Below are 27,989 nucleotides of genomic sequence, written 5' to 3'. Positions count from 1 at the left end.
ACAACATGCAGACCACTGGCACTCCATAACATGCAGCACAGGACTATGGGAACAGGTCCTGTTAGACAGCAAAATTTATTCTCCCCTAGCATAAATTTGATAAGTGTTATGGTATATTAAGATAGAGAAGACCAGCACTGATCCAATTGCTTTAAGTGATGGATCATATAGATCAAGGCAGCATGGAGGAGGTATCCAGTTTTGTTAACATGCAGCTGTAAGCCATATTCTTAAAACAAATTCTTGTTTTGTTATAACGCCAGTTTTATTGCTCTTGCTTGTTCCAAAGGTCATTTGCTGTTATCAGTTTTCCTGAGTGCAGACTTCTAATATTGATTAAAGACATAACAGGAGTTAAATGGATAGTTAACAGGCAGATAAAGCATTATATTACAGTGCACATTCAAGTTATTGCCACTTGGAACACAGACAACATTTTAATCTGATCACTGCCAGAGCTTTGCTCCCATTATCTCTAAGGAAGCACAAAAGAATTTAAGGCACATGTGACCTGCTGTTTTCAAGTAACAGTGATGCTACAGAGATCATGCAGAGAGCTTGGCTTCAATTGCTGTTTCTTGAGAAGTCTTGTTTCTTTCATGATATAAAATTGAAATACAGTACAAAAATATATCTTTTCAAAGGGTTCAATAGTTCAAGTCTAATTTCAATATTCTAATGCTATAATATGTAAGATTGAGGTACATTAAGAGTGCAAATTCTGCTGGAGTTTCTTCAGGATATCACATTCAGTACAAGAGAGCGACTAGTATTTTCCTATTGCTTCCCTAGAGAGGCTGCACTTTGAGTTAAAACAGTTTGCTTAGTGTCTCCCACAAGACATAATCCAGAAGTGTTATTACTGATACCCTGATTCCTCTGACTGCAGGAGAGTGAATGGTATTTCCATGATTTACAAACAGTCCTTGAATACAGCTTTTACATTCGAGAATCAGCTTCAGCTTCCTTTTCTTTGTCATCTTGATCCTTCTTGTGTTCTTCCTTTTCTTTCTCATTGAACTGTGCTTCAACCTCATTTGGATCAATATAGGTATAAAAAGAAGCCATGATAGCAAAAATGATGCAAACTACTAACAGCAGAGCAGCAAACAGCACATACTCTGCCCACTGTAAAAAAAAAGCAAAAAAAGCAGAATTTATCATCAATAATCATTTGTCAAGAGTATTACACCATTTTAGTATATTCAGGAAGTAAATTCAGAATGTGAAACTGAGTATACATAACAAGTATCATATGGCTTACAGGACTAAGTATTAATGCATACAATAAATATTAAAGCAACCCAGAATTGAGGCTTTTTTAGATAGAATATCTTCACTGAAAAGACAAAAAAATCTGTGAATGCTGAAAAATTCTGCAACATCCTCTTCCTGGAGGAACTAAATGAAAGATTAAGAAGGCAACTCAGCCCCTTCCTTTTGGTCAGAAAATCTCACTCTAAACCAGGCTAACACTGATTCTGCTTCCACTTAATTTTTTTTACAGCTTACCTAGTGACCACAAATGTGGGCAGAAATCAAGACCAGAAGCTCTACCTGAAAAGCCTCAACATCTCTGTTTCATGCACTTCTGATTTAATTTAGCTGACACTGGAGGCTGCCAGAGCTGTTTCAGACACAAGCCCTTCCCTCTCTGAGAGAGCCATTTAAATTCATTACAGAGCTCCACTAACAACTCTCTCTCACAGTGTAATATAATAGCACATCTACTCCTTGCATGCTTACCTGCTTGTCAATTGTGGATGCCCCAGCCACGATAAGGACAATTATGTTACCAACAGCCACAGTCAGCAGCCACCCTGCCTGCAGCACTGACTTCATGTTAGATGGGGCCTGTAGAGACAGACATTTAAGTTTTGGTAGTACCACTTATTTTCTGATTAATTTGCTACATTCTTTACCTTACAATGAACAGTTTCTCTGCACGGAAGATGATTTCTTGGTTTGGTAGGTTTTGGTGGTGGTTGAGGCTTTTTGTTTATTTACTTGTTGACATTAAAAATTGCTAGAGAGCTAAACAGGTCTGGAGAAGGCTTTGAGGAGCAAGAGACTACTATCACACTAAATATAACACCTTTTACTTTACACACACTGAGCAACTAACAACTGCATTTTACATCTCAGTAATACATGGCACATATGACATGACATATCACCTAGCAAATCACACCTTACAACATTTCCATCACTTCAGTTTCTAAATCCAGAATGAAGAGAAGAAATACACACAAGCTAATAAACTGGAGTCAGGAATTAAAAGTGTATAACTAAACACTAATAAAAGGCTAACAAAAAGGCTGTATGGAGTAAACTGGAGTGGAGATAGTGCCAGTACTTCCTCATTTTATATTTGAGAGCTCTCCAATTTGGTTTAACAGCAGCAGTACAGTTGCACTTATTTTCAGTGGAAAGTCACATGTCAGAGGGAAATTTGAGGACTGGTAGTCAAGCCTTCAATTTATATAATGCAGCATAGCTTCATGGAAAACACCAAATCCTAGTGAAACAGGGCCAACTTGCATCAGCCTATGCAATCCTTGTAGGAGGTGTGAGGGACATAGCTGATCAAAGCAGCAGCACAGAACCACCACTTAAAAACAATAGATCATGGAAGATCTTAACTTGCACCAAGATTCTTTACACAGGAAGAATACCAACCTGGGAGTAGGAAAACTCCAGCCCAGTGACAGAGAACAACACTTCTGCACATGTCAGAAGAAAATACTGAGGGATCTGCCAAGCCATATGGACTGTATTTGGTGCAATATCGTCAAAGTATGTTATGCTAAGTTGATTTGCAACACACTGGAAATTAAAACAGCATGTTAGGAACAGTAATAATGAGTGTGTACAGTTAGGGCATCCTAAGCAGTTCTATAATCATATAGAAAGTTCAGAGTAAATAACAACTATGATGCACATATAATAACAAATATGCTTGCACATGAAGCACTGCATACCTAGTTATAAAGTGTAGCTTTTTTACAGAAGACTCTGTGCAAACCTGTAGTGTCTAACAGGGCTAAATATTTAAGGCCATTACTGGTGATCATGAATTCTTGCATTATGATATTATCATAACCATAATTTTTATAGTTAACAATGGCTTTATATCTTGTTTAAAATACCAGAATTCTATAATATAAATTATTAAAGATTAGAGGAATAATTCTACAAGTTTTTTTTTAAATTAAAGCGTCAACATGGAAAGTAATACTATATTGTCCATCCAACAAGAGTGGCAACTCACATAATCAAGTGAAATGGTATAGGCACTGCCATATCCAAATTTCCTTGAATCAGCTGTACAAGCAGCCTCAGGTGTTGAAACACTAATGGTATATGACCTGAAAAAGAAAAAACCCAAACCCCACAGCTCAGACCACAGGTGTCATAAATTGTGTGTATTACATATTAAAAAAAAAAAATAAAAAAATCTCTGTGCCCTTTTCCCAAGGACAAGTATGTCTAGGAGATTAAATTAGAATAAAGGAAAATGCTTACCTGTCTGGTTTTGGAACAAAACTGTAATTAGTGACAGAAAGAGGATCCAGTATTCCAAAATCCTTGTCCCCCATAGTAACATTGACAGTATTATTCAAACTGTTAATGAACCTTTAAAATGGAAGAGTGATTAAATACTACATTAAACATCCATAAGTCAAAGAATACAGGGTTTACTTTTAATTATATATTGGCAGCACAAGTATCCCATTTAAGGCCTTTAAAAAAAAAAATCAATTAACATTTTGGAAAGAATTGTAAACCTCCTAGAAATATAGCTAACACAAAAAGCCAGTGAGACCCCCATCAGCCTACTGCCTTAGGGGAACATCAAAAGCAAGCCACTACTATAACATGTAGATAATGCATCTGCAAGGGGGAGATGTAGAAGAAAAGCAGGGAGGGGAGAAGTAGGAAGATACCTCTTATCTGAGATTTAAAAGGAGGTATAGATATGTAATCCATGCCATTTGTCCAATAAAAAAAGTATAGGCAATGGAACAAAGCATACACTTCCAATTTTAGCTAAATTATGCCTAAACCTGTGCAAGAAAAGTGGGTCATGACTCAGAAGTTATCCCATCCCCTAAAACATCAAGCAACGTGTCCAGCAAACAGTGAATTCCTACAGTATTGAAAACTATACTTCAACAATAAGAGTCTACCCAAAGACAGATTGAAGAGAGAGTCACACAGTCAAAAGTCAAAATTTAGACACAAAAAAACCTCTACCTGACAAGACTTTTCCCATTTTCTGGTTTTGATGTGATGTTGTCCCATATCTGGTGGAAGAGACCATTATCAAAATATGTCATTGGCATCAGAGAACAGCTTAAATATGCACTACTACCCAGAAGTGCCAGTTAACAGAGGCTTCAGAGCAGGGCTCCAGACCTTCCTCTTTACTATCACATCTAGTACATCTGCTAGAAAACAGTGTATGACCACACACCTAAGTCTTGGGGAAAGGGTAGTTGTTGAGGTACATAACAAATTGGTAATTTTTTTTCAAAGGACATCCTGGTGTACTCTCTGCACCTCACCAGGCTTAACTAGTACAGCAGAGACAAGGAGAGACAGAAAACAGGACAAGGACAAAAGCTATTCAGAGTTTGTCCTCTCAGCTTCACACATACCACATAGATAGTTGTCAAAACATTAATTTATATCTTTAGAAATAAGCAGACTTACCAAATTAGAACTGATGTTTGGTGAATCCCATGTAAATGCCAAAGTGTAGCGTTCTTTCTCTAGCAAATCCAAAGTCACTGTTTTATTTAGAATTGCAGCACTTATGTGTGCAGATTGCAGCTTAGAAGTCTCATATATCATGTAGCCACTCTACAAAGACAAATTGCCATGGATTTCTGTGCAACTGCATACTTATCTAGACTTTTGAAGGAATGTTACAGACTCTGGGGAGGGTCAGAAGTTACACGTTCCTTCTGAAGTGCCGGATATCATGAACATCCCCTAACTTTCATTTTCTTTCTGTTTTCTACATCAAACATTAATTCCATTTGATCATTATTTTCTATTAATTTAATTTGTTACACATGCTTTAAAGTTACATGGGCTTCCCACAAGCATTAAGGAACAGCTGTTTTATTTTCCTGTTTCTTGCTCCAGATAAATCAGGTTTACCATAACCACCAAGTAAAATTCTATTTAGCCACAGAGGCAGCACTAGCATAAGATGCAATGCAGTATTTTCTAAAAAGTAGAAATTACATTTTAAATATTCAAAACACATTTAATCAATATAAAATACTTAAGCTATTAATAAACATGTTAATGATATACTAAAATAGGCCCTTTGTTTTATAGGATTATCAAACTGCTTTATAATCCACATCTGGATGATGAAATGTCTACAGTAGGGTACAGAGCATTCTATACCTTCCATTTTCAGCTATATACCATGGTTACATCAATTCCCTGTCAGGACACAGTTTGGGTGCCCTTATCTTCTCCTCACAACTCTGTTTCCATGTGAGGCAAATCTGGAGGAGTTAGTGGTAGGATCTCTCCTCTTAAAGGGAAACAGAACTGCAGGCTATCAGAGAACACACTTTCTAAGATTCCTTATCAAAAACACCCATCAGAGCCACCATATTTTGCTGTCAGTAGAACTACCAATGCTATGCTGGATTAGAACCTGAAAAAGCTCTTTGGCAGCAAAATCTGAAGCTTAATGTGTGATGTAACCACAGAAGAAGTTTCCTGTTCAGGTAAATCATCCCTCACAGTAATAACAGTGACTCACTAGAGCTGAATGCACATTTACTGAAGGAAGGAGCTGCTTTTGGGAAATGGAACCTTTTAAACAAGAGAGAAATTTTCCAAGTCACTGTTCCAAGTCACTGTTTAGTTTACAAAAGTTTCTTGGGAAAAAACCTACTCTTGTCAAAACAAAGTAGTGATACTTCAAATATTGACATAGTTACCATTTCTTCAGTCACTGTGCTTTTAGTAACAATTCATTCCACAATACAAAAGAAAGGGAAACCATTAACATTAATAGAGTAACAAAGTCCTAGAAAATAATCAATTTTGAGCCATTAGTTAAGAATGACTCTGACTTACTCCATTAGAATTTTTTTTTAGCCTAAATAATTTTAATTATTTTTTAATATTTCACATCTGTCCTTACTTACCTCACTTTTAGGTGCTATATACACACTGTCAGATTGAGGCTGGAACTGAACTGTTGCAGGAATTTCACCCACATTGATTAATTTGATTTGAGTTTGCCCAGCTGCAGGGAAAACTGGGTAAGTTTTCTATAGGACAGAAAAAAAAAAGTAAAATCAGTTCCCTAAGGCACATGGAAAAATTACTATAATCTTTATTACTTCATGTTGAAGACCAGCATTTGCCTGCTGATCTGTGATTGTCTGGCAGATGAAACTTAAATCAGGTTTTTTTAATGGTCTCACAAGCTGCCTTAGGAAAGGAGTCTCTCATTCACAACAGATACCTCTAGATAGCTGTTTAGTCTTTGGGATGCAGTAGATCATCACCCAGAGGTGTTGCAATATCCCAGCTACAAGGGAAAGCTTTAGCAAGTCCAAGGATGGCACCTCCCTTTGGGGCAAGCAAGGTTATGGGAGACAAATCCTTCTTTCAACCAATGTCATCTTTGCTGCTGCTGTGATGATGCTTCCCAGACTGTAACAGTTCACCTCGAGTCTAAATATCAGAAGAGGTTGAACATACAAAGCAGCCCTCTGGTAGGCCAAGCAAATGCCTGGTTTTCAGCTTTTCTTCTCAGTTTAAAGATTGAGGTTGCCTTTCATGTATGATTTGTATTAATTGCAATGTGATGTTCTGCAGGATGGTGTTTGTTGCTAGAAAATTTTACTATGCTAACCACAATATTGCAATATATTTCTCCTCCCTCTACTTCTATGCTTAGATGATTGGCTCAAAATTTAAGAGTCTTGGTTAATTTTCCACTTAAAAGCACCCTTTTTTCCTGAAATAACAATTAAATATTAATAGAAAATACCTGCAGGTGGCTGAACTTACATCTATTTGCACTTGCACAAGGGCAGCAGCAACAAAAGCCAAAGAGGCAAGGAACATCCCCACAGTCATCTTCTTCAGGGGCCTATACAGCAGAAGACACGAGAGATTTACAAGAAGTGCCAATTCAAAGCTTCAGCTGCTTGTTTTTTCTTTCTGCTCTGGAAAACTCAAATGGCCACAGCTACCACATTATCACCATTTGAAGGGCTGATGTTATTACAGAAAGTGTTCTGCTAAGCTGGGTACCTCTCAGTTCATAGTTATGCTATCAGGAAATACATCTTTCCTGCAGCATCTTAATAACCTGTTACTCTGCATCTACTGGGCTCAAACATTGACTGACCATGATTATTAGGTTCCTGAAAAAATATCTGGTTTTGCAGGAAAAAACCCAATCCAATACAGCTGTGAGCTGTAAAACAAGAAAGAGACAAGAAGATATGCCTTTAAAAAAAGAGTAACAACTTGTCTCCATATTGCTATTTTAAAATACGACTGAACAAAAGCCGTCAGGGAAATTTGTTGAATTAGGAGACATCTACTGGCATGCAGTTAAGCTGTAAGGACAGATTTAGGTACGTATTTAATTTGTGGCATCATTTATCCAGTGTAGAATATCCACAAATGAATGACAGTGTTTCCAGCACAGCACACACCCTAGATTTTTCACAGCTATAAGGAAAAACAGCATTGCACCTTAGCTCTCAGAAAATTGTTTTAGGAACTGTAATCTCTTCTGCCTCTCGAAGCACTCTTGCAACTGCTAGCCACTTCATTACCAAAATTGAAAAATAATATGTAATGCCCCCAAAGCTCCACCTAGAAGTACTCACTGAGCCAGACTCCCAGCTGAGGCACAAGGGGAAATTTTTGTGTCTCAGTTGCTTTTGAGCCCAAAACATGACAAATGCTAAGGATGTGTGTTGTATTTCTACCTCCTAATCTTCAGAAAGGAGAAGGGGTAGACATAGGGAATATGGACAACAATCAAGATAATCTCTATTGCAATCAAAAGATATTGTCCTTAACTGAAAGACATTGTTACTCTTCTATTAGAGTCTCCTCTTCTAATTTGTGATGCCTCTACATACCATTTGCAGTATTCTGACCTTTTTATATTTTAATTTCTTTAAAATATTAAACCATTTTAAATACACTTTTTTTTTCATCCTTAGCTGAATGGTTGCTCTTGTTACATTAAGGCTGGAAGAGCCAGTAAAACAAATAACTAAAATGAGCATCTGTTCAAGTAAGATAATTACATCAACTTACGTAAAATTCAGCTTGCATTTCTTGATTAAAGGATAAAGCACAGAATCTACAATTGGGACCATTATAACAATCAGGATTGGATTCACAATCTGAGGAAGATAAACATGAGAGAAAAAGTAAGTATTTTTCAAAGTGCTCTTTATAAATAAGAGCAATTGGTATATAATATTTCAGAAAAACCTGAAATTGGCAGATAGAAAATTAACGCACCTGCATTTGGTCTGGTTGAACTTGAAAACCCTAATGAAGAAAAAAAGAAATAGCTTTTAATGTTGTGTAAACAAATAAAATCAGTTCAAAAGTGTTAATTAAAGGAAAAATGAATAAAAAGTAACCTACAAAATCTCCATTCATTGCTGTGGCTTGCAGTGTCCATCTTGACCCCTTAATAAGAGAAGAAAAAATTAGATGTCACAGTAAAAGTTTCTTTTGAGTTGTTTTCATAAGTGAACTGTTGGAAAGGACATGTAACACATAGCTAGCTTGCTATGTTAGTATTCTTACTCTGCAATATAAACCTTTGAACAAAGTGAGCCTTATGGTCCACTCCCCTTCATTTACTTGTTTTGTAAGATACAGCAGAATATAACTTAGGTGCAGAAATCAGCTGGAGAGAGGGCAGGACCATCCTGTGCAGGGCACTGCCATGTGCTGTGCACAGAAGCCACCTTGGGACAGCCTGCACATCCCACTCATCCATCCTTCCTTCACACAGCCCAGAGCCAGCAGACAAGCTGGGCTTGACCTGCCTGGAGCCCTCTGCCCCAAAAACCTGCCTGTAGCTGGGACAAGCAGGGCAGACTTGAGGCCTGAGCCCAGGATGAGAGCAGAACAATACCACTCCATCTGTGGTGTGAGCCTTCGGCCACCCAGGACACAGCACTGTCCGAGATATTACCCATGGGATGGGTACTGAGCTCTGAATTTCACAGCAGAGCTGTCTGGACCAAACTTCCTACCATCTGACTTGGATAAGGTTTGCAAACTCTGGTTCTCTCATGCATCTTCCTAAATTCACACTTCAGTGCTTAACTATGAATGTTGCTTTTGTGAGTCTTGAGCACCCAGTCCACCAAATCAATGGGAACTACAGGCTTGAAGGTGTAAGGTATTTATAACAAAGTGTGATTAAGCAAACTGGCATCCAGATACTTTAAACCCTGGTTCTCCAGCGCATTTACACCAGGACCCTAAATTTCACCTGACAACTGAAGAAACATTAGCACTAAGAAGGCTTTAAATTACTGTTCATCCCCTGAGTCCCAGGCTGATACAAGATTTGTAGAGGCCTCAGTCATTGAATCTGCCCTGGGTGTACTCAGATAAACTGAGATTGCCCCAGCTACAGATCATCTTGTACTGATATGGCTCAGTGACTACCCTTTTGCAATAAAACCAGGATAAAGAATTTGTTTTTCCACACTGTCATAGGCACCTTTTCTGTCTGGTGACCCCAGAGTATGTAGATTGACATGGTACAGTGCTAATTACCAAACCAAACAATTTCTACTTTACCTGCTGGTCAAAAACTGCCCAGAACATAGGAAGAGGGATGTAAAGGAAAAGCACCCTCAACACCATCTTTGTCTGAGCAATCAGTCGTTTCTGCAGAAAATAAAAATTACACAAGGGGAATTGATTAAAAAAAAGGAAGAAGAAAAAAAAAAAAGGGTTTCAGACTGCTACTCACATCACAGCAACAGGTAAAAACCCATCATGTAATGTTTACCTACACATTCAACTTCGCATGTTATAGGTACATCTGATGATTTCTGTTAAAATAGTTCAAAGTCTGCTTATGTGTGTGGGAAGGGCTGCTGGTTAAAGGTGACTGATACCAGAGAGACTTGGGTCTCTGCATGTGCACTGATGGCAGCATGAGATTCAACACTTTTTGCCACGTTATTTTTCTAGGAAAGGGACATTTGAATGATAGGCAACTGAGGAATTTCACATAAGGACAAAGCATACAGGCAAAAGGAAAATAAAGGTAATAGGCTAAGGCTTGTGCTGCCATTGGCAACAGGGCAGAGTGGATAGTAGGCAAGAGACAAGTTGGAAACTATGGGATACAAGGCTTTGAGAGTTGTGATAAGAAATTGTACTGAGGCTGGAGGGGATGCAGTGTTTACCCACTTAAACTCAAATTCCAAAACATAATTCTGATGTTATATACCAAGACAAGTATTATGGCCCTGTGCATTAATCATGACAGGCAACATCATTTCCCTTTTCCCCTCTGCAGCCATGAGATACAGGAAGTAGAGAAGGAAAGGTAATGCTTGCTATTTTCCTAACCAAAAAACTTAAGTGTTCATATTTGTTTGGCAAGGGAAAGCCTTTTTTAAAATTTTTAAATCTCCCTTGAATTTCCCTGGACAGCCTATGATTACTCAGAGTATTGAGTCACACAGCTCTGCTTCTCCCACAGGAGCTGAGGTGATAACCTGCAATGCCAGGAGAGCACTGAGGTTTGGTCAGATCAGCTACTGGATGATGGAGAGGCCTAAAACTATTTGGCCAGTGCATGAAGCAATGGATCAGAGCAGACAGAGAGAAGCTGAGGGTCAGTGGTTTTCACAGCACACAAGGCTCCCCTGGCACTTACATCATACTTCTCACTCGCCCAGTCCAGCCAGTGCTCTCTCTTGGGAAACTCCTTGCTGCGGTGCCGGAACCTGTTTTTGATGGCAAACTGAGGAGAGAAGGAATTATCTTTAATGGTGCTACAAATATTTAAAACTATAAACTGTTCTGTCATTAGAGATGATGCTCCTGGCTGCTTGTGTTTAGAGGTGTCTAAAGGTAACTTGATTTCTATTAACGACTCCAATTATCTAGGGGAATGTTGTTATTGAGGCCTCACACTGCATATCCAGCAGAGCATGCACTTGGGGTTAGGTGGACCAAACAGCTCAGAACAGTCTCTCTCAACATGGGTTTCTGTTAGGAGCTGGAAGATCTGCATTCTTCAGATTTACTATGTACAATAAGTAATGGCATATGCACAGGTTTACAGAGCTGAATGGCTGTAGGAATACATTTTACTATGAGAAAGAAGCTCCATCTTGTAGATATGTCTCACATCTTGACATTGAATATACACAAATGCAATCCCAAAGAACTCCTAAGATTTTCTGCATGGAATAATATGCACGGCTAAGCTGGGCCTTAAGAGCAGCACTTTAAGCAATGGCTAAAGTCACTTACAGAGATTTGGTTTTGACAGTGCTTACAAGATAGGCAATAGGCTGGATTGTATAAAGCTGGCAGATCTGTAGGAATGTGCTTATTTGGCATGGCCTGATTTTTTGGTAGTGGGGGAGTGCCACAGCTTCCACCATGTCTGACAGAGCCAATCTTTGATGGCTCTGAAGATGGACACGCTGCTGGCCCAATTTGAGAGGTTGGTAACTCCTCTGTGATAACACATTCAAGAAGAAAACTGAAAGAGTGCAGGCACAGTTTTTTCCCCAGAGGTGGGGAGGTGCTGTGTCGGTGCTGCCCACAGTGATACTCAGGCTCGGCATGGACCCTGCCTAGCCACCCCTAACTAACCCTGCTGCAGGCACAAGGGCAGGGACAGTGACAGCAGCTTGTCCTCCTGGCATCCCACATGAAGAGAGACATTACACAGCACCAGCACTGTGGTGGCTGCCAGCACAAGCACAGCAGCGGCGGCACAAGCCGGCCAACAGCAGAAGCATGACAAGCGATTCCCCAACACTAGACAAGATGAAATTCTCTGTGCTCTGGGTTCTTACAATTTTTTAATTACTCCAACTTGTTGACAATGGTACCTACAAGCAACAGTTTTCCTTCTAGTCAAAGGAGAGAATGGAGTAAGGACATGAGCTAAAAAACATGGTGACACTAAGGTCAGTGGAAAGAGGTGAAGGAAGTGCTTTAAGCATCAGAGCCCAGATTCCTTTGCAAGCCATGGTAGGGACTATGGTAAAACAAACTGTGCCCTTGTAATGCATGAAATCCACAAGACCCAGAGATCCACTTACAGCCCATGGAGAAAGTGCTTACGCTGGAGCAGGTGAATGTTAGAGAAAGCTGTGGTCTGGTGGGAGATCTGAAAAGAGAGCAAGGGCCCCTGCTCCCAGAGATAGAGAGAGCCCTTGCTGCCAAACTAGAGCAGCCTATCCTTAAAAGACTGCTCCCCATATATGAGTGACCCATGCCACTACAATTTTGGAATAACTGTTTGCCCATGGGAAGGGTCCCAGGGCATAGCAGAAAAAAGACTCCTCTCAGAGCGAACACAAAAAGATCTCAAATGATGAACTGACCAAGACCCCCACACCCTGTCTTCCTGTGCTGATAGTGAGGAGGAGGGAGGGGCAGGGAAAGGTATTTTAAAAGCTTATTTTTCTTCTCATTGTCCTCTTATGACTCTGTTGATAGCAAATTTATTTTATACCTTTAGATTTGAACCTGCTTTGCCCTTGGAGTGTTTTGGTTTTTTTTCCCAACTGTAGCAAAAAAAGCCAACCAAACTACTCTCATGGGTGCCTGGAGTTTGCCCAATGCCAAACCATAACAAGGGAGAATGAAGAAACTCCTATGTAAATTAACGTGATCTCAAAGTTGAGGCACTGCAAAGCTGGGACATGCTATGCTCTTAATGTAGATTCCACTCCTTTCCTGGCAGGATTATACTGATGTGCAACCCTTCTGATCTTCCTTAACACAGTGGGGATCAATAAACCTCTGTGTTGTAAATAATATTCTTTTAATAAGTAATAAGTTTTTGCTGATAAGATGTACTAGTAAGTCTGCTCTTGACTTAGCTCAAGGCATGTTTGTCTTTTTCTGCATAAAGGTACACAAATGCAGAAAGAATAATTCCCGAAAGTTGAGACAAGGTTTTACATAACACTGACAGCTTATTTCATTCCTATGTGTATTAATCCACATATAAATCAAGATATGCATAAAAAGGCAGTCTAAATCTGGAGGTGTCAGTAAGAAGCCTTCTGTAATAAATTTAAAAGCTTCAGAAACTTTCCTCATATTAAGACAGATTTCTGATTTAGGCACATTTACAGAACAGCTTTAAGAATTGCTTCCAGGGGTTTGGGGAATGCAAGCAGTACTTACTCCAACACATTTGGAAACTTCAAGCATTATATTTCCTTGTGGTTTAATTTTCTTGTACATTTTGCTTCCAATTATGAACACAACTACAATATGCAAACAGAAACCAAAATCAACTCAGGATTAAATTAAAAAAGAAGAAAATAATTTGGTATGGAAACTGTAAGTCAAGGAGTTAATCAGGGTGGGAATAAACCTCCTAAGAAGCAATGCAACTGCCTATTCACATGGTATCATACAGTAAGACCAATCAAATTAATATCAGCAGATTTCTTCTATTCAAGACAAAAAATTAAATCTGAAAACTCTTATATTCAGTGCTTAGTGGGAGGTTAGCTCAATTGAGGAATGGTCAAAACAAGGGCCATGTAGGACTTTAGCTCTGGCCTTGCTGTAGGGACAGGGCCAGGCAAACCCCCACAGCCACCCTCCAACCTGGGCTGGGCTGATGGGCAAGGAGAGACCACTGGTAGCTGGGTGGGCTCAAAGGACAAGGACTATGAGGAATACTGCAGTACATAATGGCACCCCATTTCTTGGTCAACAGCAAGGCTTAGGGAGTGATCTGTCCTTGAGAAGCACTGACATATCAAGTAAGGGGCTTCTCCAGTGCAGGGACAATTACCTCATACAGTTTACCATCCAGGACTAGAGATAATGTCCAAAACACAAATTTTCTGAGAGTTCCCACCCTACTTTCAAATGATGTGTTTGTACACACCAGCAATTCAAGAAACATAGACAGTAATTTACATAATGCACAGAATTCAAAGACATATTCATGCCTCACCTGATGCCCATCTGACTCTCCTGGTAAACGAGTCTCTTCTGTAAAAGTGAGTGCTTCAGATTAATCCCACCCACCTCCCTACCCCAGAAAAAATTTAAGTCAGAAATTGCAGAAATGATCAGGAATTAGAGGTCAATGCCTGGAGATTTCTACCACACATTCATTATTCTGAGATTGTTATTATCTAATTACTGAGGCAACAGGATGGCAAGACATTCACCTACCCAAGGCAACAGCCATGAGGATAGCAGGAACTCCAAAAGCAAGTGGGTAACATTCCTGTTTGGTATGGATGCCACATTCGGTAGCTGAAGCAAAAAGTAAATAAGAAAGTAAATAAAAGTTCCAGTCAGTACTGCTGGTGTTTTCCTTATGGTTTCTGTTCTTTGCATTCATTGTTAACTCATGGGGGAATGACAAACCTGTCTGCTGACCTCCTCAGAGTGGAGGATCAGTATCTAACCTATCTTTCATTACTGGAAAGGGGAATTATGTATCACAGAACAGTTGAGGCTGGAAGGGACCTCTGGGCATCATCCAGGCAAAGTGCCCTGCTCAACTAGGGCTACCTGGAAGCAATTGTCTAGGACTGAGTCCAGATGGCTTTTGAGTGTCTCCATGGATGGAGACGCCACTCCACAACCTCTCTGGGCAGCTTGTGCCAATTCTTGGTCACCCTCAGAGTGAAAAAGTGTTTCCTGATGTTCAGCGGGAACCTTCTGTGTTTCAGTTTGTGCCCATTGCCCCTTGACCTGACACTGGGTACCACTGAGGAAGGTCTGGCTCCATCCTCTTCATTCTTTCCCATCAGGTATTTTTTATACTTTATCAAAGTGCCCCTTTGCCTTCTCTTCTCCAGACCAAACAGCCTAATGCCTCCCAGGATCTCCTCACAGGAAATTTGCATCTAGTTTTATACTGAGACACGAAGAATTACACTAGAAGGGTCAAAAGCATGTCCTTAGTGAGAAAGGAACTAGATTACAAAAGTTTTGGGCTAAGTTCATAAACAAAGATGCTAGTAATGTAAATGTAGTTTGTTGGAAAAAAATCACAATCACCAACCCCCTCCCCTCCTTGGCATTAGTCATAAATTTGGTTCTACCCACTTCAATCACACATCCTAAAGGGATGCTCCAAGTACATACATAGCTACTGGCAGTATAAAACGGAAGACTAAACAAAATTATCACATTCTTCACCATGCTTCTTCTAAGAGGAGAATTAGAGAGTATGGTTAGGAAAAAAAAAATTAACTTGCAGATAATTAATGTTTTGACTTAGTTATATTAGTCTTCTGGTTAAACTTTCACAGGACGTAACAGTTTATCGCTTCCCTCAACTCAATCTGTCATTTTTTTCCCAAGGTATTTTCCACCCTGTATCAGCAAGAAACTAAACTACATCCTGTGCCTTATGCATCTCTACTTCCTTTATTGGGAAAGGATAGAATTTGCATTAAGCAAATATCTAAAATTCTTCTACAGAATCTTTTCCAGTCAAGAAATCCAAAGGCCAGAAGTTCAGCCCAATGCTTTTGGGTTATTCCAGAATTTCCTTGCTTTTGAGAAAAGCAGCCTTCTGAAGCTGCTGGCAAGTGCATCCATACAGCACCATCTGTGCAAGCTTGCCACATCCATATGCATATAGATTAGCAAATTGCTGGGTTTTGTTTAGGACATGCTATTCTTTACAAGCAAAAGAGAACATAACTCTCTTACTTAACAATATGAAAGATTATTTACCTTCTCACACTGATAAATATATTTCTACATGCATAGTTGCTTTTCTACTTAGCACGGGCACACTTCCAGAGGAGAAGGCTCTCTCCCCCCTCTCTTTCTCAGGCAGAAATACAACTCTTTCTAGTGTGATAAAGGTACTGGAAGAAGAGACACTTTTGTACCTTTGTGGAATTAAAACACACATTCCACATACAAGCTGTTAGCTCCAGCATGTCTTTTCAGATCTTGTATTTCTGATCCTAAAGACAATTAAGGTTTTCAACTGGCTTGTTTTTGACAGTACCTCACCTCTGAGAAGATGGATGACACACTGAAGAGTATTTGCTGGATAATTCCAGTGTGTCAGAGAAGAGAACTTTAATTAATTAAATTAATTGAATTAATTAAATTATTAATTAATAATACCTAACTGGACTGCAATCCAACATTCCTTTTCTGGTGTTTAACAATTGCCAACAAACATGTGACCTTACCTCTGAGAATTGGAGTGATTAGAGTAGATAAGAGACTTCCAGCATTAATGGACAAATAAAAGAGAGAGAAGAAGGTGCCTCTTTGCCTTTCCTACAGTAAAAAAAGAAAGATGTTTAGAAAAGCTTAGCCACAACCACATTGATGAACCTAGATCAAAAAATCAGCACCTTTGGTTTCAAAGTTCAAGACAAATAACTAACTAGCTCCTTCTTCAGCTCTCAGGAAAACCCTGCAGTGATGCACCTGTCTAAACATGTATAATACTAGAGTACTATAATAGTCAAACATTAGTTAGAATATCTGTATAAAAGAAAATCTGAAAGACTCTTTCACCTGATCTTCTTCAAACTGATCTCCACCAAATGCTGACACACAAGGTTTGATCCCACCAGTACCAAGGGCAATAAGGATCAAGCCAATCATTGACAGAGCACTGGAACAAAAGAGAAAAGAAAACCAAAAAAATCATTTTGTGTTATTTCTTACAGCATACATAATAGGCTGGTTGAAAGACATTTGAAATTCAAGTAACATAAATTTAAGTTTTCCCATCCTTCACCAGCCTGGGGAAAAAAGCAAACATGTATGAGGCTACTCACATGTTTGGTGCTAGATTACTGGCAGAGGCACCCGTCAGTTCACTTATGGAGCCCACAGACAGCACTGCCTGCCCAATAGCATAGACAATGGACAGGTAGAGAATGGTCCTGTTGCCAAGAGAGGAGATACATTTTCTTAGATCTGTGACCACAATTGCACACAGACAATTACACAGCTAATGCAGATTTTAGCTTACTTTAAAGATTCCTGGTAAATAAAACAACTAACAGATACAGTAAGTTATGGACTGAACTTGTCAGGAGCTACTACAAAAATCTGGCCACACTCCACTGCCAGAGTATTTATATTATTTTTATTATCATTATTATTATTATGGGTAGTCTTTAATTAATTAAGCAAGGCAAGATAAAAACCAGATTCTATAGGTATCACTAGGTCACAAGAAATACTTAAATATCTTCAGTGGTTGCCTTTTTAATGACCAACTCAAAGATGCCATTTTCATATTTTTTATATGCTGATGATCAAATGGACTATGCTGCAAAACTAAAATCTGCAATTTACACTGATTGAAGTATCATTAAACATTCACTATGTTAATTTATATTTCAGTTTCAGGAGTAAAGAAAAAGGAAAAATCAAAAATCTGCTTCAAACATGAAAATTCCACTGAAATGCTGTTGTGAACAACAACTCTATACTCCCACTCTCTTGGCTGTAAGTGTACCAACATTTTTGCATTCAGATCTAAGTGGGAGCAGCACTGAATAGTGCAGGCTGCAGACTTTCATCCTGACTTCCTCTGCCAGGAGGTGCCTATGTTAATAGCACTGCACAATCACCAGCTCTCACACCCTGGCTGTAGGGTCCAATCTTCTTTTCTGTAAGTAAAATCATGTGAAATCATTTCAACTTTGTGGGACCTTAAGGATGAGACTATAGTTTAACCCATGTTCACTTGTGTCCTTGTGTTAAACTCCTTTCAAGAGGCACAGACACAGGTCTCCAGTTTGGAGGAAAAGCAGGAGAAAAACAATGCAGTGATGTGAAATTATTTAAAAACCCAGCTTTCAGGACTAGTCCCAAACCCAGTGCAAGGCAGGAGAATGAAGGACAATGGTTAAAGACCTAGAACAATCCAACTATTTGACACAGGCAAGAGATCCTCACAGCAAGCTTGGAGCAGCAGCCTGACACAAGAGGGGCATTGATTGAGTTCCCCTCACTTTAAAACAAGGTTTCCCTGACTTTAAATTGCTCTTACCTTTAGCAGAGGGGAAAAGTCTATAAAGTGGGGCAACAAGGCCTCTGCTGTTTAACAGATACGGGATTTAATAGATACAATTAAATGTTTTTTGGTTTTTTTAAAATAGAGCTTCCATAGAGTTAATTGCCTAACTAGTTGGGGAAAAGTTTCCAATTGAAGTTGAACCTGAGCTGATGAGGAGAGAAACTTCTGGGTTTTATTTGTGAGGCTTATAAACCCACGGCAAAGACTTATATAAATGGCACTGCATTGATGGCACATAATTGAAAAATAACTGTGACTTCTGTGCTATTTTCCCTAAGAAATTCACATCCAACAATATGTGAGCAGGTCCCAGCATGCTCCTTGACAGACATTGCACAAAATACAGGGACTGTGGAAGGCTGGAGTCTCTCCCTCAAGAGTGCTTAAAACCTCCTCTTCCTCTTGACATCATAGAATTTTTTTTCCTGTTTAAGTCTTCCTCATGACACCTTGCTGCATTTTAGGGTGTTAAGCCTTATGGTGTATCCTAAAGCATGTTTTCCTCTTGTTTAAGCCATCCTAAGCTCCTGTTAAAGGTCTGGGCCTTATGTTTTGGGACTGGCATATCCAAGAACCAAAGAAGAGATGCAAGGTCTGCAAAGTTTCACCTTGACTTAACTATAAAAGCCAAAATAAACTTTAAAAATACACCACAGCATCTAGTCAAGCAAGTGCACAATATCTTTAGGCTGCAATCTGTAAGACATCCAGCTGTTTGCAGTGAGTTTGCCCTGCTGAGAGCAGCTGCACAGAGCACACAGGAGCTGTCCTGACAGCAGGAGAAGACAGCACAGCTGACTGCACAGCACATCGCTCATCTCTGGGAGACCTTTGGCAAGCCCGCTCACGTTCATGGCTCATAACCCTCCATAAAATCTTTGTTGTGTCTTTTTTTCATGCAAAGTAAACACTTTTAGGATCAAAACATCAAGAAAATAGAGGGAGCTGTTGGAAATGATCTGCTACATTTCAAAGCACTTCAGTGGTACTGACCAACTAGCATGCAGCTAAAGACACAGAAGGCATCATTTAGAGAAAGATTTGCTACTAAGTAAGACCCCTCACTGATCTGTCAATTTGGAAATCACAGTATTTTAAAACTTATTCTATGGCCTGGTTAGCACCAGATAACACAGTAATTCACTATTTCAGTGGCCACTTGCAATAGGTAAAGAGGCTGTCCTATGTAATTATAATCCCCAGTACCTATTTTCATAGCTTGGTGATTACTTTCCTTAGTTTTGCTTACATTTTGTCCAGGTGAGAGGAAAAACATGCAGCATTTTGGGAAAGCACCCTTAACCACCTATCAGAACTGGAACATTTGTTAATTCACAGTGCAGTTTCAAGTCTGAGCTGAAACAATGAAAACCTCAAGGTTTGGTGAAATAAAACAAACTGTCCTGGAGCAGTCAACACCAGCTCTGAAGCTGTTGCTCACAGCTGCAGTTTTAGGTGATGGTTTAAGTAACACTGATTTCAGGTGAGCTTTCAAGATCTTTGGCTGCTTTCTGAGGAAGCACTCACTTAAACTTTCCCAGCCAGGAGTCTGCAATGATTGCTCCAAGGATCGGCGTCAAGTAACACAGAGCAACAAATGTGTGATAGATGGCAGTGGCAAAGTTGTCCTCCCAGTGCAGGAAACGTTTGAAATACAAAGTGAGCACAGCTGTAGGAAGAACAGCAAAACAACAGGTTACAAACCCAAGTAAGGCCTGGGTACTGCTCAGCACAGGGAGACAAGGGCAGTACCTTTCATGCCATAGTAGGAGAACCGCTCGCAGAACTCATTGATGACAATGAAGAAAATGCTCAAGGGGAAGCCAAAGCAGAGCACCTGAAGGCAAGAGACAATGTGAGATCAGAGCTGTGCAACCCAGACTGACACTCTTCACTACAACCCACAGTTTAAGCAAGCTCAACATGGACTCAGAGGGAGTGGGTATGTACTCAGAGTCTGGCACCTGCCCAGGCTTCTGTGGGATGACAGCAGTTTACCTGAACCAAGAGTCAGTTCTCATTTTCCTCTCTTGGTCCCCAGAGGTACGCACACTTCTCATCTGCCCTTTGCAAGAGACCTTTAGCAGTGCTAGAAATGACCTTCAAGTGTTGCACTATGCACATTTCAGGTCTCCAGTATGTAACCCCTACAGCAACCTTGATTGGTATATAAAAATATGCAAAATTCCAACATTTTTTGGAAAAATAAAAAATCTAAACCCAAAACCAACCAAAAATGCTCAACACCAAACCCCTGCAGTACACCAGTTAGAAGCTTGGGCTATTTTAGGTGCTACATAAGCACCTATAATTAAAACAAATAAACTTTTCATTCAAACAAATCTCCCAGGAAAACTCCTTATTCTTAAAGGTACTCTCTTGACAAAAACTCCTTTCTTTCTTCAGATAAGATGGTAGAATGGAGTTTATTCCTAACCTAAATTGGCATGATTCAAGGAGCATTCACCTGCATTCACCTGCTGCAACAGGTCCACTGTCATTATCATGCAGTTCATTCCATCGAGACAATTGCTAAAAAGCATACACTAGGTACAAATCTGATATGGTCACTAGAACTGGAAGGTTAATTTCTGATCACCTACTTGTCTTAATGGACTCAATGAATATATGATAAAATTTCTATTAAAATTAATGGGGATGCAATTTAAACATAACCCTCCCTTTTAATCTTTTTTGTGGGTTTAATCCTGTAAGAAAGAATTGGATTTTAAAGATGTTTCAGAACATTCCAGAGGCAAAACAGTTCTTCTCCATGCTCAAGTTTACTTAAAAAATGGCATTGTTTCAATTGCAAAGGTTTAGGAATTAAACTAATATTTATTTCATGTGAAAAGGAATAAGTTAACTTTACAGATGAAAAGAAAAAAAACCTTAGACAGGAAAATCATGCCTGACACAAGTAAATTGGAGAGCCAGTTTAGTCCAGCAAAATCTCAACAAACAACTCAACACAACACTTGGAGACTTGGGTTGTACAACAGGCTTTTTTTGGTAATCCTGCAAAAGAAATGAAAATAAGAGAGTGGCAGGAGCATTGTTGGTTGTCATGAGGATGCCTGAGCAGCCTGGACAGCGTTGACCTTTGTTGTTTGTAGAACCAAGTAGGTATTGCATACCCTATCCATGGTTTGATAAGCAGGCTTCACAGGAAGAACCAAACCTCAGCTGAGGCAAGTGCCAGGTGGGACTCTTCTGGCTTTAGAGCACACAAATTTTGAGTCCTAAATATCAACTTGTCATTCTTGATTTATCACCTCTTCCATGGGCAGAAAGAGCTGTCTCCAAAGGAAGACTATTGACATGTATCCCAAAATTAGATACAATTCACTTGAAGTCGCCAGTTTCCTTCAGCTGAAGGCAGCAGGTTTGGACAGCTACTCCTGGCTTGGACACAGGTGTTGGTGGGCTGAAGTTCACACAGAGGAATGCTCTGTGCCCTTCCACACAGCATTCCCCTAAGCCATGCTAATGGTCATGGGATGGAGAGTCACACTGAAGTTTTGGTTCAGCACTGTTAAATTAGTTACAGAAACAGTAACCCAGGCTGTGTGACTTGTAATTGGGCATGGCAGAGAGGAGAGAATGTCTGCTCCTGAAGCAGATTTCCCTGTGTCTGCCCTGCCTACAGAGGAAAAGAAAGACAGAGCCGTCCTGGCCCAGGAACTGGTGGGATCCATCTCCACCAGAATTTAACAAAACCTCACTAAAATCTGTCAAAACCTTTTCTGCTGTAACCCTCATTGGTCAGGGAGCACCAAATCCACCACCAAAAAGTGACCTGAAGGTCGTGTTTTATAATACCCTCTGTAAAATTGCCCTGCCCTGGGGATGCCACCACCCTGCTGCACAGCTTTGACTTTGACTGCTGAGGAAGCCACTAAGCTGAGAAAAAGTCTGTGGAGTGAAACCTTGCAAGATAAGAAATGCAAAGGCAGAGTTTGGGTTGTTAATGACATGTGCATGAGGCACATGTTGTTAACAGTTCAAAGATTCAAGAGCAGTGGATGATGATAACTCAGCCTCAATAAGGATGGGCTCCAGGGACCAATCTCTTCCCTACCAACATCTGCTCAGTCAGCAAAGGCTCTTCAAACATTTTATCAGGGTGGAGAGCAAGTGAATGCTTAGCTAGAATTTAATAAATTACCAGGCTGCTTTTGCACATGTTGGCCATAAGTCATTATTTTATACATTTATTGTATGTTCATAGGGTGATTTTTATTTTGGGCACTGATAAGATTATCAAAACAGTGTAACCCAAAGAGAGTCAGTAGAGCAACTTCTTATGAAGTAAAGTAACACTTACCGACTTGCCGGTTTTTCCACCTGTGGAGAGAAAATCCAAAATACAGATTAATGGCAACTAATAAGTAATGGTCCTTTAAAACCAATGGAAAATTCAAAAAAGGTTCAACTCTAAATACATATTTGAAATATAAAAGCAGTACTGGTCAGGGTGAGTAAATTTTCAGTTTATTAAAGGCAGACTTTTCATAGTTATTAGGCAAAACTTCCCTTGATACCTTTGGTTTTTCAGGGTGTGCATAAACACATACACTCTCAGGAGAAGCTCAGAAGGGCTGACAAGTCAAAGCATCCCATGGCTGCTCACCACACACCATTCAAGGTGGTGGTAAACCAGCCACATAGATGACGAGTCCTGTTACAACTCAGTCTTGGGGACGTTACCATAAAGGCAAGTCAAGACTGAAGAATAGACTTTAGATGTCCTGCCAGGGATGGAGGTCAAGTCCTGAAAAGGGATTTATAGAGGGCTGAATATAAAGCCCCTGCTGAGTGATCCACTTTACCAGGCATTCCCATAACCTGAATATTAACCTGGAAAGACCTGGAAGCACAGCAGGGTCCTGCTGAGGGCAGCAAGAGCAGACAGCTGCTTGCAGCCATGAATTCACTTCCAGGGGCTCTTGGCAGGCCCTCTACCCCTGGCAACAATCCAAGTAGAGCCCTGCAGGGCTTCCTCAGCTCAGGAGACAGGCTTGAAGGCCTGAACTTTAACTGTGTCAGATAAAGGGCTCGTGCCCACATAGCGGATGTCAACATTTTCCATGAAGCCACATGAGCAGGCTCATTATCATTGAGATAAGACCAAGTACGAGATGTGAACTTTGAAATCCCTGCTTGTAAATCAAGTCAGCCCATAAGAAAAATATGTTTGTGAAAATCATTATTTAGTCCATAGTTCACAACAGATGAAAACAGCTGACAGCAGCACCATAGCATTTGACACAATACTAAATCAAGTCATCTTCAGAAATCACTAAAATAAATTATTCCAATTCTTTCCTTCACTCCTGTGGACAAGTACCTTCACAACAGAGACAATAGTACTATGCAGGTGATTTAAGAACAACGTATTTTTCTAGAGAGCAAGCAATATTCTGAAAGTGCTAACACACCCAGTTCAGGGCACATGCAGGTGTACCAGTTATTAAAGTTATTGGCAATGTCCCTTCCACAGCCCACGTGAACACTGAAGGATACCAATACTATTACTTTTAAACATTTTGACTTTACCCCTCTATTCTCGTTTTACAGAGAGGGTTGGAGAAACTCCAGAGAGCATTAAAGCCAACCTTTCAATGCAGGCACCTAAACTGAGGACTCCACTGTCAAGCAGCTCCAGGGTTTGACCTACAAAGCACAGAGACCCACCCTTTTACATAATTTTCAGTGATAAATCTGAAGATTGCTAGTTGGAGCATTCCCTCTTCAGGGCAATCTTCATGTTCTCTTATTCTTTCCCCACACACAATGACCTGCATAGCTGCTCATTTTCACCAAAAAATACCAAAGAGCTCCACATTTTTCAATATAAAGTTCTAAACAGTTGTGCACTTTGTATTCCCTTAAGACATTTAATATTTTTTAAGACATGTAAAATCAACAAGCCACCCCGTTCTTGGCTTCAGCACCACATCTAAATAATTATCAGCGGGCTGTTCTTTCCTTCCCAGCCTTGCAGGTCAGCTGGGGCAGGCTTACAGCTCCAACCCTTTCCCACCAGTGTGGTTCCTTCCCTGCAGTCAGAGATGTGGATGCTGCAGCTCTTGCAGCTCGCAGTCCATGACACAAGATGGGAGCACACTGCCTTGCTCCATGCAGCCATACAGCAACTCTGCCTGGATGAAATGCTTCCTGTCCATGGCCACAGTAAATCTGTACACACCTAGGATGTTTCTGGCTCCAGAGCAAGCCTACAGTCCTGACACCTGACTTGGGATCCAGACAAGCCCATTGCCTCTGCTGCCAGGAGCAGCTCTTCACAAGGATGCTGCTAGTGTCAGGACATCCCCTTCCAGGAGTCCCTGCTTCACACCTTGCTATTCCAGTAAAGCACCAACATAGAAACTAACCAAGCAAATCCACAAAGCAGCAAGCCTGATATTAAATGAGCAGACACAGCTGCACCCCATCTCTTTCTCTTCACAGAGCTATCACTATTTTCCTGGTTGCTCACCAAGCCAGCAAGACACCTGGCAGCACCATTGACATGGCCTGCCTGCTCATTACTACAGTTGCTTGTCCCCACAACACAAATTTGCTTGCTGAAGATGCAATGGCACTTTCTTGGGTTGGTTTCTTTTTGGGGTGGAGAGTGGGCATTTCAGGTTCCTTCTCTGTGTGGACAAGGTTTCTTCAGCCCAGCTCTTGCTATGAGACACCAATGTACTCAGACACTGCGGGATCAAAGGTCAACAAAAGGCAATGGAGAGATACATCACAAAAAAGTAGCTTTTGTACCTCTTCTACTCAGTGTTCCTGTTTAGACAGGAAAAATCTTCAGGATTAATTAGATAAACGGGATTTTCCCTTATCTGAATCTTCCAGTTGTGTTTATTTTATTTATTTTAAAAACACTAGGTCAACCCTGGGCAAACACTCTCGATGAAAAAGCATTATCTGACATTTGCAAGAAACACCATATCTAACTCCTGCTCAGATCTCCAGCTCCACATGCCTTAAACGTGTAATGTAGGATAAACCTACGGGCCAGGGGCTGGGCTCACAGAGCTCACAGAGACAGATGCACCATCTCTCGGCTCTCACTCGGGTTTCAGGGCAGAGCCGCACAAACCGGGACATAGCGCTGCCAGAGGGAGAGCTGCCCCGAGGAGGGAGACCCGAGGGGACCCGGGGACCTGCTCAGACCGGCACGGAGCAGCAGAGCCAGCCGTGGCCATGCTGTCGGCTCACAGGGAAGCGGCTGGGGGGATGCTCCTGCCGGGACAGCATCCCTGCCGTGCCGGGCACCGCCACCCCGCCACCCCCGCGGCTGCCCCGTCCCGCACCGCCACACCTACCCATGTCGGCGGCGCGGTCCCGCCGAGCGCTCGGGGCTGGGAGGCACGGAAGGCACGGAAAGAGAGAAGGAAGCTGCCGGGGGCGGCCGGGCTTTAAGGGCGGCGGCGGGGCCCCGCCTGAGCCCGGTGCTGCGGGGCGGCGCCGGCAGGTGTCGGGGCGGGGAGCGGGTCCCGGGAGCTGGGGCTGTCCCGGGCTCACCCTGCCGCAGCCGGGGAGCCGGAGCCGTCCCGGGCTCACCTGGTCTTGCCCGAGCCCGGCGCTCCCCGCCGCCCCCGCTCCTCAGGGCTGCCGAAGGAGCGTTGTCCCGCTGCTCGGGGCTGGCTCCGCTCTGCGCCGCCAGGATCAGCTGTGCCATCAGCTGAGCCCAGCGCTGTGCCCTGCTGTCAGCTCCGCGCTGTCCCTTCAGTGTCCACGGCGCGATGGAAAACTTAGTGAGCAAGTAAGTGCAATACACGCTGTGTGGAGGGCAGCATTTCTGCCTTGTTCCTTCCTCTCGAGCCTAGGAAACAGATTTCCTAGACTGCTGCTGCCTCTGTTTTCTGATGATCTCTGCCCTGCAGCTCCCATGGACTGATGCACCTGAGAAGTTGTCCAAAGAAGATGCGGGTGCATCCTTGGAAGTGTTCAAAGCCAGGCTGGAGGGGCTTCGAGCAATCTGGTCTAGTGGAAGGTGTCCCTGCCAAAGCAGGGTGCTGGAACTAGAAGAACTCTAAGGTCCCTTCAAACCCAAGCCATTCAGTGAGTCTGTGTTTCTTTGACCCACTTTGCTCATCACTTGGTTGGTCTGCAGCAGATGTCTCTCCCATGTGCCATTTGTGTCACCTAGCCTTAGGGAAAGCTGGGAGAATGCACATCAATACAACATGATGTACATTTCATGTATGTACCCGAATGAGCCATGTATGTGAAATAAATGGGTGAGAAGTTTAGCAAGAGAAGAAGAGTTGGAGTACGAGACTGGCAAGAAGAGTAGGTAAGGGAAGCTACATCTTACTAAGACTTGAATGAACTCAGAATGCAGAAACAGTAAAATATTAGCAGACATTGACAAAAAAGAATTTTCTGAAAGAAGAATAAACTCCTTCTTTGAGGCTTGAAGATACAGTGGTACAGTCTAGTTTATGCAACCAATCCAATAATATTTTCTATGGCATGCACTTAATAATTACCTGGCTGCTGAACAGGTTCATTTGGTCTAGGGTACAAATCAAACAAGCATTGCAACGCATTGCAATTTGGAATATCTACAGTCAGCACTTCAACTGCTAAAGAAGGCTGCTCTGATTGGTGATCAGAGCTACAGCTGAACCTGTATCTTAAATTGTATCTATATGAGGGTAATCTACCCAAAGGAGCTCTAACCTCTTGGCAGTTACCTGTTCTCTTGACTGTAAAAATTTGGAAATAAATTCTTAAGATAAAACATGAGTAGGTGATTATAGCTGTATTTATAGCAAGTTCTCCAGTAAGAAACATAAATCTTGCTGTATAAGCTCCACTGACACAGCTGATGCTAGTCATGTATCACTTCTCAGTGGGATATACATATATGGCCACACAGCACAGGCAGTGTTGCATTTCTCTATTATGGTTACTCCAGCAAAACAAGCAATCTGTAATGCAGCAAAGAATGCTGAAACCTCTGATGGCTCTTTCATCTACAGAAATAATTGAGATATTACCACCATTTTCTGTTAAAGTAAGAAATTAGAGATGTCATTTCTTTCCTGAATAATGGAAAATTTCCCATTGCATGACTAGTGGTGGTAAAAGGTTAGTTCCTAGGCACATCTTATATAGACCCATGCATTTTGTGAAAACAAAGACTAGGCCCTTGATGTTTCTTCCTAGACAGCAACATAAAAGTGGAATGTGGAAATAAGGGAAAAAGACCAATTTTCTCAAAAATTTGGGATAAATGAACTTGTTTGATCCCCCTTACGTACCTTTCAATATGTAAGATCTCTATTAATCCACTAAGAATTCACCCTGATGAGTACACATTTTAATTTGTCCCACAGGGAGAGATAAAAGTGCACACAATTGCTTCACAGCTATTTCTGAGGTGGATTGGCTTCTGGTGTCCTTTAGTAAGCAGATGCCGCAGGGTTGATCTCTGTGGGGCTATTTTATGGTACTTGTTCTCAGAGGATTTAAGTTTCCTAGTGAGGCTGCCTTTCTAGGAGGACTCTGAGAACAGCAGTGCTGTTAAATACTCATCAAACAAAAATGCAAAAACACATTTCTGCTTTTTTCTACAAATCTCTGAACTCACAGAAACATATCTTCAAGGTGTAATAGAATCCTGTCCTTCTTCTTCCACACAGGATCCTGAACTCCACCACCT

The 27,989-nt window shown here is 41.1% G+C and overlaps 1 protein-coding gene across 4 annotated transcripts; it reads right to left on the bottom strand.

Moving 5' to 3' along the window:
• Positions 1-264: 264 nt before the first annotated feature.
• SLC15A1 (solute carrier family 15 member 1) lies at positions 265-26,833 on the bottom strand. Of its 4 annotated transcripts, none has more exons than XM_079314470.1 (23): positions 26,812-26,833; positions 22,623-22,642; positions 20,048-20,132; positions 19,823-19,964; positions 17,043-17,150; positions 16,777-16,876; positions 16,443-16,533; positions 14,449-14,532; positions 13,438-13,520; positions 10,937-11,023; positions 9,844-9,933; positions 8,668-8,712; positions 8,539-8,568; positions 8,329-8,417; positions 7,057-7,138; positions 6,183-6,308; positions 4,717-4,866; positions 4,258-4,307; positions 3,526-3,636; positions 3,272-3,368; positions 2,680-2,826; positions 1,747-1,854; positions 265-1,128 (listed from the first exon to the last, which is right to left on the bottom strand). In XM_079314470.1, exons 3-23 carry the CDS (start codon positions 20,052-20,054, stop codon positions 940-942), a joined length of 2,016 nt encoding a protein of 671 aa, XP_079170596.1. In that variant the 5' UTR covers positions 20,055-20,132; positions 22,623-22,642; positions 26,812-26,833; the 3' UTR covers positions 265-939. The 4 variants fall into 4 exon arrangements, with proteins under 4 accessions (XP_079170596.1, XP_079170593.1, XP_079170595.1 ...); XM_079314467.1 differs by lacking the exon at positions 26,812-26,833 and adding an exon at positions 25,642-25,734; XM_079314469.1 differs by lacking the exons at positions 22,623-22,642; positions 26,812-26,833 and adding an exon at positions 25,630-25,812.
• Positions 26,834-27,989: the final 1,156 nt, after the last annotated feature.

This window comes from Erithacus rubecula, assembly GCF_903797595.1.
Source record: "Erithacus rubecula genome assembly, chromosome: 1".
In the NCBI taxonomy this organism is placed as follows: domain Eukaryota; kingdom Metazoa; phylum Chordata; class Aves; order Passeriformes; family Muscicapidae; genus Erithacus; species Erithacus rubecula.
Note: the sequence above shows the minus strand (reverse complement) of the source record. Positions and strands in the feature narration are given on the sequence as shown.

Excerpts from the sequence above, each read along its gene's own strand:
- SLC15A1 (XM_079314467.1), bottom strand. Across the intron at positions 13,521-14,448 it reads CCTCATGGCTGTTGCCTTGG|TTGTGTTCATAATTGGAAGC; the intron begins GTAGGTGAATGT and ends TGCATATTGTAG. Across the intron at positions 2,827-3,271 it reads ATACCATTTCACTTGATTAT|TGTGTTGCAAATCAACTTAG; the intron begins GTGAGTTGCCAC and ends TTTAATTTCCAG.